Source organism: Anneissia japonica, unplaced genomic scaffold (genome assembly GCF_011630105.1).
Source record: "Anneissia japonica isolate Jap-2015-1 unplaced genomic scaffold, ASM1163010v1 scaffold2069_len581484_cov189, whole genome shotgun sequence".
Classification (NCBI taxonomy): domain Eukaryota; kingdom Metazoa; phylum Echinodermata; class Crinoidea; order Comatulida; family Comatulidae; genus Anneissia; species Anneissia japonica.
The window spans coordinates 178841-190417 of record NW_022741553.1 but is presented as its reverse complement, the minus strand read 5'-3'; the positions used below and the strand labels follow the sequence as shown (position 1 = coordinate 190417).

At 34.6% G+C, this 11577-nt stretch overlaps 1 protein-coding gene across 3 annotated transcripts; it reads left to right on the top strand.

Annotated features, from left to right (window-relative positions):
* Positions 1-5603: 5603 nt before the first annotated feature.
* On the top strand, positions 5604-11313 carry LOC117118759 (RNA N6-adenosine-methyltransferase mettl16-like). Of its 3 annotated transcripts, none has more exons than XM_033263449.1 (8): positions 5604-5760; positions 6339-6669; positions 7242-7382; positions 7832-8090; positions 8194-8263; positions 9019-9108; positions 9279-9446; positions 10249-11313. In XM_033263449.1, the coding sequence occupies exons 2-8, from the start codon at positions 6342-6344 to the stop codon at positions 10621-10623; spliced, it is 1431 nt and encodes a 476-aa protein (XP_033119340.1). In that variant the 5' UTR covers positions 5604-5760; positions 6339-6341; the 3' UTR covers positions 10624-11313. The 3 variants fall into 3 exon arrangements, with proteins under 3 accessions (XP_033119340.1, XP_033119341.1, XP_033119342.1); XM_033263450.1 differs by having other exon boundaries at positions 5609-5764; XM_033263451.1 differs by having other exon boundaries at positions 5654-5827.
* The last annotated feature ends 264 nt before the right edge of the window (positions 11314-11577 follow it).

Below are 11577 nucleotides of genomic sequence, written 5' to 3'. Positions count from 1 at the left end.
GTTATTGTTATACTCGGTATAGGAATATTCAACCAAAAATATAATCTCAATGGGTAAAAGTTATGCCATTCAAATGATAATCCGCTCTGATTGGTCCAACAATGACATGTGATATGACCAAGTATTTAAATATGAAACTAACCTGTCATTCCATTCAAATTATAAACAAATATGATTGGTCCAATGGTTAAGCTACATTTACACTAGACACAATTACGACACGAAAAACGACACGATACAGAATGCGCACAGTGTTGAAGAATACAAAATATGCCATGAAGTGTCGTTGTCATGTCTTTATCGTATCTAGTGTAAATCTTGCTTCACATGTGATAAGACCAGGTTTTAGATGTGTTATTTGCTTTTTACAAAAATATGTTAGAAGTATTTCGAAATCATTTTTGTATATGATATGAATTTTATCTATGGTAATTTTAAAAAACATGGCAATTATGGTTGAATCTTCTGCTTTATACCACTCTTCTTTTTATCAGTAATTTAGTGTTGACTGTAACCGACATATTATACAGTATGCATTCCGCAGTTACTTAATTAATGTGATGCTAAAAAATAAGCTTTAAAAAATAGAGATTGGATTAAATAAATGCCAACAATTCTAAACTTATTTTGTCTAACAAACAGGAATGCTTCCATTATAAGCTATGTAACAATTACATAAGAAAATTTGTGATTAGCATATTTCACTGCGATTCAGTTTTAAGTTTAGGACTGCATGAAAATAACTTCTTTATGCCAAAAGAAGAAAAGGTTTTTTCACCATAACTCTGTGACTGTTATTTGGCCAGAATTTAGTATCTGAGGCGCTGTTAAAAAAGTGTCAGAGCTATAAAGATTGCAATTTTATATATTGATAGTATTTATCCGTGCCAACCACATTATTTAATGCTAAACCGATTTATGTTGTATAGAACATCTTAATTATGCTTTTTTCGTATTAAAACTTATTTTAGATCTTTAACAGAAAAGACTTTTTAAATAATTTCTGTTTGAATTAATAATTGTTTTACACTACTATTTATTTTTCTTTGGTTAGTATTAATGACAACAATGTTGTCATCATTTGTAAAAGGTATTGTAAATACAATTTGGTTTTAAGAAAGTCTCATCACTAATAGGTTTTGCACTATATTTTCACTGCTTTGTGAAACCTCAGTGGCTGCCTGCTATTAAATTGTTGCAAGGCAGTACTGTACTATGGTTTTCACTACCTAAAATTGTTACTGTATTGTTTGATTGACCACATGATTGCAAAATTGCACCACTGTTTTAAGCACATCAACCTTAGATGATTTAATTGATTAAAAAATCTTTCTTCATAAAAAAAAAAAAAAAAAAAAATCACTGGAGCATAAAAAAAACTAATCATCGTAACTCTCTTTCGGTTCAATTGAAATACAAAATAATGTTTGCAAAATTATTGCTGGTAAATACAACCAGTACTGATATGTTTTGAATGGGAATGAGTATTGAGCTTGGCATCCACTGCTTCGTATGACGGTCGTAGCCGTCGCACAACGAATCCACCTCTGCTTCCGGAGAGCAATACACAATTTAACGCTGTCTGCTGATTGTCAGTGGTAGTCTGAATGGATCCTCATTAAAAAAGCGATTTGTTGGTTCCGCGCCGTCGCATGCGTTCGTCGTTGCGTTCCGTGATTACCCAGCTTTAGGATTTGTCTTCAGAAACATACCTAAATAGAGCAACATTAATTGTTATGCAGTTTGTCCTTGTAGACTAAATGCATTTTAACATTTTTGACTCGTAATTAAAGTATTTCACAGGACCAATCTTTATACAAAATGGAAAATCATGAGTGTGGCTATCCTATTATATACTGTATTCCTGCAGTTCAGTGTCAGGGTGTGTAAAATACAGGATTAAATATGAGTGTTCACCCCTGGGTTGCCCAATTTGTGACCTATAGCTTAAAATCTATAGATAGTTGGTGCGAGTGACAAATATATTGATTCAAAATTAACAAATTTAAATTATTATTATGACCAAAAAATACAAACAGAAAAAGTATCATTTGATTCCTTTTATTATTTTGTGTCAAAAGAAAAGTTGTATCTATCAGTTTTTTTTTTGTATTTATCAACTTTCTTTTAATACTACTGAAGGAGGTTAGTATTCAGTTTCTGTTTTCTAAATGTCTGCTAATTTCTTTATTTGTACAAAAAAAAACATAACTGGTACAACAACATCATGTGCCACGAATGTAAAGCGTTAAGCACCCACCCAGATGGCCAGTATTTACTGACCACGTTGCTTATGTTCTTGGGCTGGACACTAGGGAGCTTTCGATTTGTGCGGCGATGATAGAAAGGATTCACTCATATGTGACCGTCTGTCCGACGTCCTCTGCACAATGTATATTTGGCTATGTTGTGTCCTAGAGTCCACGCAACCGCAAGAACTCAATGTTCTCGCGCGCACAGATGACTTTGTGACGTCAAAAACTAATTCCTCCATGATCCTACTTTCGTCATGCAATCAAAAGCTTCCTACTATCTGTTTTCCCTTTGGAAGCATAACAGTACTGGGGCAGTTATGAATGATTTGGGATGAATTTGTTAGGTCTAGGTAATAGCAGGGGCAGATCAGAATTTTTCAAATGGAAAAGGGGTGGGGGTGGGAGGAAACAGTTTCAGAATAAATAAGTGAGTAGCACATAACATTGAAATGCATTGTAATTTTTCAAAATTTAGTGGCAAAACACAGGTTCCGCCCCTGACCAAAGCAGGTTTAACATTGTTTATAACTGATTCTGTATCCAATTACAAGTGACTTAAGCACTTATTATTTATATTATTATTATGCTCTACACAAGTCAACTAACATTAGTTAGTACAGACTTAAGATTGAAGACAGTAAAGGTGAGGCCGTCAATCTGCTCTGGAAGGGCCATGCTAGAATTTCATGAATATTTTGGCTTGTTTAGTTTAGCAGGACCATGTAAGATGTTGCATTAATGTGTTCCATTTTATTTAATATTGCATTAATTTAATGTTTCATCCACTTATGGCAAAGTTGCGAAGTGGTAAATTAATTTTAAAGAGAGAATATTAATTAACAATAAATTTATTGATAAAAATAAACCTCAAATTTTGCCACTTTGCCATGAAAGGGTGCTTTAATGTAAATGTGTCTACTAATTTGTAAACAAAACTTTGCAGTACGATATTTCATATTCTTTATTTATATTAAACGTTTATTAGGCATACATGAAATGTAATATTCAAATTTGTATTTTATAAAAATAATAGTACAGTAATAAATTTCTGCTAATTATAGTGCATAATCCCCAAAGCCTCTATGCTGTTCACGTTTTATAATAATAAAGGCTTAAGAATAATACAGTATATTAGAATTTATTTGTAAAGTGCTCAGAAAGAAAAGGGAGTAAGAAACAATAAATGCAAAAGATTTGATAAATGAACTCAAGTGCACTGCCTATGTATTTTGGAAGAGTCTTAATGGATGGGGGCTTGCATTTGATGGTAAATTGTATATTGATTTTTATTGATATTATGATTACAATGAATAATTTCAGTAATGTAATGGTTTAATTAACATCAGTATATTCACCTCCCAGTTTATACCAATGGTATGTACGTTGATGTGGGTAAATTGAGTTGATGACCTTAAGCTGATGTGATACGAGACTACAGACACGGGAATGCTAGATGGCCGTATGCTGCTTGGTCTGTGTCTGTCCCAAGTGTACAGTGCAATGACAACCTATATTTATATGCAGTTTTCAATTGATTGTCTTTTTACATCAATCGCTGATGCTGGGAGAACATTTAATTAGTATACAAATTATGAATATTCAACAGCTAAAAATAATTATGTTGAATTGGATATGAATATTCAACAGAATGTATTAAATATTCATTACGATGTGTTGAATATTTATTTTCTACTTGCACTACAGTATCTTGAAAATAAATATTCATCAGGGTGTATTGAATAATTATCAAATTAGATCACTTGAATATGAATATTCAACTAGAGGATATGAATATTCAACAGAATGTATTAAATATTCTTTATGATGTATTGAATATTTATTTTCTACTTACATCACAGTATTTTGAAAATGAATATTCAACAATGTGTATTAAATTATTAAATTGCGATAGCTTGAATATGAATATTCAACAAGAGGTTTTGAATATTCATTTTCTAAATTTATGATGATTATTTAGAATATGAAGAATTCACGAATGTCAATATTCAAATAAAAGTAAAACACATATTATGCGTAGTAACTAGTGTCTTATTATTCTGCTTGATCTTTAGTTGTTGATTGATGATGGATGTATACATGCCGGTTTTCCACCAGGTGAATTTATTCGTGCGAATTGAAAGCGTCGGTTCATGCGCATGCGTATTCACATCCCTATCGGAGTTCTTGCGAAGTGAAAAAAATATGCAACCAATCAGAGCTCAGGAAGCGAACCGATGCTTTGATTCGCGCAAATAAATTTCGTCTAGTGGAAAACCAGCTTAACCGCTCGAATAAGTGCCGCAACGCTTATAAATTTTTTGGTGGCATCAGTGCGGCGCTTATTCGAGAGTGGCGCTTATTAAAAAGTATTGGCGTGGCGCTTTCATTGCCCGGTTCCATGTTACCTATTTCACGTTTTCCCGTAGTTCAGTAGACCTATCATAGGTCCTATCATTGTAAACAAACAACATAAGAAATGCTTGTGTCTTCATTGCATTGTATATTTCTATAAAACAAATCATCACCCATGTTCTGACTGAAGATGCATTTATACATTTAAAATAACAAGCACATAATAAACTTCAATATTAAAAAAACTATCAATATTCAAATAGATTTATTTCATAGGTATATCATTTCTATAATTGATGATAGTGGTAAAGAATTAGGCTTCAAATGTCCTTTGTATACTAAGTATCCATCCACCAGTCTTGCCTTGAAACAAATATTAATTATTCTTTTTGAAAATAATTATTTTCTACCGCGAAAGCCGGGACCTTATGAGTTGTAAGGTTAAGAAGTATTGCATATTTTTATATAAGGTACTTCAAAACAGTACAACAAAATGTAATTGAAATTTATATAATAATGATAATACATGCCTTACATTAGAGAATGCTATTAACATGTTGCTCTGTTTTTTTCCTAATGAACTCTTTATTTCTGTTTGTATTGTCCATACCGATTTTAAAATGATAAATCGATTAGCTTTATTTACATATTCAATTGTATAGATATAAATTCAAGGGTTTCCTTCTACAATCAACATGCCTGCTAATTTTTTTTGTCATACCTATCATTGAAATCCTAAGCTATTGTCTGTTTCAGTAGTCATTTATGATTTGAATTGATAAACATACTTTTCTCTCCGTACTTTTTATTTGATGATAAAGATCGGCTTAATGGACCCTCCGGAGTGTCAATCAAACGTATAACTGACCAGTGATGATAAATCTCATTTGAGTTATTGAAGATTAAAATAGACTAGAGTATTAATATACAGTAGCCTAATCATAGAGAAAATAGAACATTCTCTATATGCATGGTCTAATCAACATCAAAAACTTTGCAAGTCGTAGAGGGCGTATAATGAGAAGCGATAGAACTTTAAACACACATGTCCGACTCTAGCGTTGTCAAAACGTTTGTAAAAACAATTAGTGAGCCGAAAAAGCGGTGATGAATTATAGAATACTTAAAAAAGAAGACCATTAAGTGTAGCAACGTAAGTATGTGTCATATATATTATTCGTTTATAACGTATGCTTCCTACGTAAGCCTAGGCCTAGAAGGTCAGTAAATAGATTTTCTGTAGGACAAGGGCAAGCGGGCCTTGCTTAGGCCTAGGGCCTAGCCAGGAGCCGCTTGGCCTGAGCCTACTGCTTCTTTCTCTATGATGTAAGCCTAGGTGCTAGGCCTAGACAATGTCGTTGATGTGAGGCCAGCGTTTTCAGGCATTGGTTGACTCGTGTGGACTAGCCTAGCCTATGGTCTACCCTGCCTAGGCCTATAACTAGTCCTTTTCGGTGCATGACATCCAGCCGTGGCTCCTGAAATTTTCCGACAAGAGGTCCAACATGTCAAACGGTGAGGGTTCCGAACCAAGGGGCCGACTACTAGTACTAGTACCATACTGTAAAGTTGATTAATTGCACTGATGAGGATGACTTGGGCCCAGGACGATCAAAGGAAAATCTCTGTTGGTAGGGTTCCACAGGGAGAGATTTTGAACAACCAAAAGAGTACATAATAAAATAATTATAGAAATTTGGAAGTCCTTGATCTTCTTTTTTTTTTGTAAAGAGGATGGCGTTGAACAAGTTCATGCACCCAAGAAACAAGTACTTTGACAATCCACCAGACTTTTCTAAGCTGTCCGAAAAATACCCAGAATTCAAAAACCACACGTCAACCTCTTCATCTGGCAAGGTCAGCATTGACTTCAAGGATCCCGAGGCACTGAGGTCGTTGACCTGTACTCTGTTGAAAGAAGACTTCGGACTGGATGTGCATCTACCAATTGACAGGATAATTCCAACAGTGCCTTTGAGATTGAATTATATTCTGTGGATTGAAGATTTGTTGGCCAAGAGCAAGGTTTCAACAGATGAAGAGGTTACTGGCATTGACATTGGTACGAATCTTCAAATTTAACTCCAATACATATTTTGTGTACTAGACATATGTTAATTATTAACAAATACTGTGCATCTATCAAGAAATTACATACTGTCGTACTCTGTACACCAATTTTCAATTTATGCCCGATTTATGGATTTTCATGTTTGTGCTGGTTCCGCTCTGCCTACCATGGCAATGTTGTATATTTTTATAATTGTAAAGGTAGAGAAATTTAATAAAGAAAGAAAAATGATTGAAAAAGAGAATTAGGATTTTAATCTGAGAGTAAACTTGGTGGTTAAGATGCTTGCCTTCCAATCCCAGGGTTCTGGGTTCAAATTCTGTGACAACACAGGATTTTGTCTCCCAAATTTACAGCATCTCTACTCCCTCAGCCTTGTAATGACAATTTGTTTTTAAAGTATCACATTATTTAAGAGGGTCCCTGACTATCAGCCGACCTTGAAGATTAAACAGGAAAGGTCACGAAAGACTGTTGGCGATTGTGTGCAGCAATCTTATGGAAAATCTGCTTAACTGATAGAATCCTAACCATGACAATTTTGAGTTTTTTTTTGTACTTAGGTAGTGGGGCCTCATGTATTTATCCGCTTCTTGGATTTAAGACGAACGGCTGGAAATTTGTTGCATCTGAAGTCGATGCGCTGTCTCTCCATTTTGCAAAGGAAAATGTACAAGCAAATAATGCTGAAGATCATATAAAAGGTAATTAAATTTATTATTGGGTATTTATTAGCTAAAATTAATTAGAACTGTTTACAAAACTTATGCCTATAGTTTGTATGTATGTAGTGTTGCTGTCCTCTACTGTGCCATTCTTCAACTTTATCCATTTACTGATGCTTGCTTGTCCAGCTAATTCTTCCTTGCCTTCAGTGTAGGCCTCCCTCAATTTTGTTGGTAGTTTTGCTTTCTTTGTCTTCCTGATTTTATTCCCATAATACAAAACACTTTTATTTCTGGTTTGCTTATACAGTAGTAGAAATGTTTTGAAATGCTAGTGTTGTATAAAACCAGATAAGGCAAAATTGACAATGTTAACAGTATGTATATGATTTTCATATGTGCATTCACATTTCTAATGTAAAAAATCTAATATTAAAATATTCATATTTCAACTATTAATCTAATATTAATGTTCTTTTCTATTTTAGTGTATGAAGCAGCTGAAAATACAATGCTATTAGAAATTGTGGCCGATAATCCTCGAACGTCATACCATTTCACGATGTGCAACCCTCCATTCTTTGGCAACATGTTAGAAGCTCAGGGTATAATGTCAAGAACCATGGAAAGAGCAGAGCCCAAGTCAGTGTGTACTGCATCTGAGATTGAATGCATAGCTGATGGTGGCGAAGTGGAGTTTGTTAAAAGGATGATTCAAGATAGTTTGAAACTCAGGCAAAAAATATTGTGAGTACTTTGATTCTTAAATGTGTCATTATTTAAATATATTATTATAATTATTGTTATTGTTTTATTGTTATAAATTAAGAATATTTTGTGAATTTTGTAGATGGTTCACTTCAATGGTTGGCAAGAAAACAAGTCTTCCTCTGTTAAAACAGGAGCTTCACAAACATAAGGTATTTTACAGAATTTAATCATAATAATTTAAGCAAAGAAAATATAGGCAAGTCGAGTGGCCGAGTGGTAAAGCAGGGGCGCTGCTAACTACAGGGATAACTTCGGTGTTAGTTCCAGCAGCTCCTCGCCCAGGGTTTGGTTGGTAGGACTAAGTCTTCTCGGATAAGGACTTACAGGGTTACCCCGATGCTATGGTTCATTTTAGCCCCTGTTGCTGTGGAATATTTTGAACATGTAGCTACTATAAGCACTTCTTTACGGCTGCTAGGTAGACTCGGACCACGCCCATACGCAATTCAGCAAAATGACGCTGTGAGTTGTGGGTTATTCTCCTGCCCTACCTTTTACGTAGGCTACAACAACAATCAAACTGCTCAGCAGTTATAAGTTAACCCGGCAGTTTCTGCCTTTAGACTTATGCCCAGCATTAATTTGGCATTACTAAATGCTGTCCACACCAGGGTTCATCAGGATGGCTTTCCTATATACTAAATTCCTGCCAGTTTTTTATGACTTCCTTAATGTCCAGCATTGTTTGGTTTCATTAACATATATTTTTTAACTAATGTACTGTATAGCATATTGCTGTAGTTGTAATTTGCCTCTATTTTGGCCTGTGTAGATCAGATTCATTGTCACTACCATCATGACGGCCAAAATAAAATGCCTTTCTTTTTTTTTCAGAAGTGTGGATGAGAAACTACATTTTTTTTTTACTTGGCCAAATCTTTAATTAACATATATTTGCTTGTAGATATCACATTTCACGACAACTGAATTTTGTCAAGGGCGAACAATGAGATGGGGTATTGCTTGGACCTTCCATGAAGAAGTGGACATACTGGTAAGAATTAAGAATTTCTTCAAAAGCCTTAATCATTTTAATGTCAAAGGTCAGATGCTGACAATATCGTCTTTACTGTTAATTTGTTTGTACATCTGTTGTCCTAGACCGGTGGCTGGCTATGTTTAAACTTTAATATCAAAAAGTGTTCCTATATTCTTGATTTTTAGCCCCCTGCCAAACGCTTCAAACCATCAAAGGAGAAGCCTCCATTAACAATACCTGTTCCACCAAAGTACATTGAAAAGGTACTCAGCACCCACCCAAAGGCCAAAGGTCAACTGAACATGGTCAAGTTTTTAACCAAAGAGATCAAGAAATGTTTAAGAAATCTTGAGGTATGAATGGAAGCAATCCACTTTTAAAAACATCTTATAAAGTTTTGCATGTGCAATTTTTGTGACTTAATTATATACAAAAATATTGTATCAATAACTTTGTTGAGAGCTAATAATTTATAATAAGTACTAGTAACTTCAATTATCAGGAAAAAAAAAATACTGCTCCTAGATACATTAACTGTTAACAAAGATCTTATAACAAGATAGCACTGTGCGGGTTTGCGTGCAACATACTCCAAGTGCCATTCACGCAGAAAGCAATAGAAATTAATTGTAATTGAGAAGGCATCCTAGTTGTTACCATGGTGGTTGTTCCAGAATTTGCTCGTAGATCATAGATGTAAAAGCTCAAAAGCAATTGTAATCACAAGAGGTGCCCTACACTGTGTTATTATAGAATTTGCACACAGAAGATGCTATCTTATTATTATAAGAGCTTTGCTGTTATTAAATGCAGTATTAGATATGTATGTTATCGTATTAATGTTAATTGGTCATCATTTCTTGCCATGAAACATTAGAATCTTGTTTTGTCTGGTTGGATGCCTTCCAGCTTTGATGACACAGTCTGGGACTGGGCAAGGCACATTACCCATGTTGTCTTTCTCGAACCCAGATTAGGTACTTGATAGGTTAGAATGCTAATGCAGATTAACCTGAGAGTATTGTAACTTCCATGATGATCTGGGTTGCCAGAATAGTTGACAGTAAATTGTAGTTACAGACACTGTCACGAAGCGCAATTTTCACCTTGCACATTAATGTATAAACTAAATTCCTTCTATCATTTTGCTTTTAGATAACGTTTATCAAAAGCCAAAATGCAGCAGCATTGACTCGGTACGAACTAACAGCAACCAAGAACACATGGTCCAAACAAAGACAGAAACGAAGACAACAACAAAGACTAAAGAATGACAAAAACACGGAAATAGCAGAGCATAGTGATCAAAAGGCAGACACTACAATTAATGACACTAGTAACAATGATGAGGATAAAATGGAATTCCTTTTCAAGTGTTTTCTTGGAATCAAAATGGTGGATGGAAATTTTGTCATGGAAATTAACTGGATCGAAGGCAAAAGTAGAGAGTTGATGCATCAGCTTGGCCAATTTTTTAGAAACTTTTTTCAAAGAGAGATTTCACTTTATATTCAGCCAAAGCTTCTCTGAAGAGCAATTTTTTTTAAAGGATAAATGCAATTATTTTACATTTAAAAGAAACTGTGTTTAAAAGGTTTTAATATATTGTTTAAGAACCAATTTAATAAACCACCTGTAAACATACACATTTAGGAAAAATGTTTTGTTTTGTAGTGTATTTCCGATCCAAGAAATGGTGATTTCATTCTAGGAGACAGCATATTTTAATGTGTGGATGGGGGGTGGTTCATTCAATGACTGTTGAACGTATCAGATTCATTATGATGATGATTCTTAATTTATCATTGGAGAACCAGCAGCCGAGTTCCAGGGTACTAAAAAATGGTTAGTGAGTGGAGTGAATTGGCGGTTCAGATGCAGGGTTTTATCTCATGACCAAAAGCTTTCCTATACTGTAATTGATGGTGCTGTCTTTAAATGAGTAATTAATAATATGTAGATGAAATTATAACCTAGTTATAGTTAAAGTATGATCATTTTAAAGTTAATGTCCGAAAATATATACTGTATCGCCTCTATATAGGTATAGTTAAGAAATAACCCATAACTCGCAGTATCGTGCTGAATTGCGCATGGGCATGGTGCATAACAACATAGCCACTGTAATTTGAGTAAGTGGTTTGGCGCAGTTAGAACGGTTTGTTTTCCCAAACTTGAGGTTGAGGTTTCAATCCCCTTGCTGGGCAAGGCACTTTATCTGCATTGCTGCTAACCACCCAGGAGCATAAATGGGTACCTGGTAGGGTTAAATGCCGAAATGCACGATGATGTAGCTGCTGCAACGTTAAGAAATACTCCCCAAGGGAGCTTGGATTGTGTTCCATAGGCGTTTAATCCAATTGGGGGGGGGGGGGTTTAATAATGTGAAGCGCTATATAAGTCTTAACATGTTATTAATAGTAATCATTCCACAATAGCCTGAAATGAATCATAGCATCAGGGTAACTCCCTACTCTTTCAAAA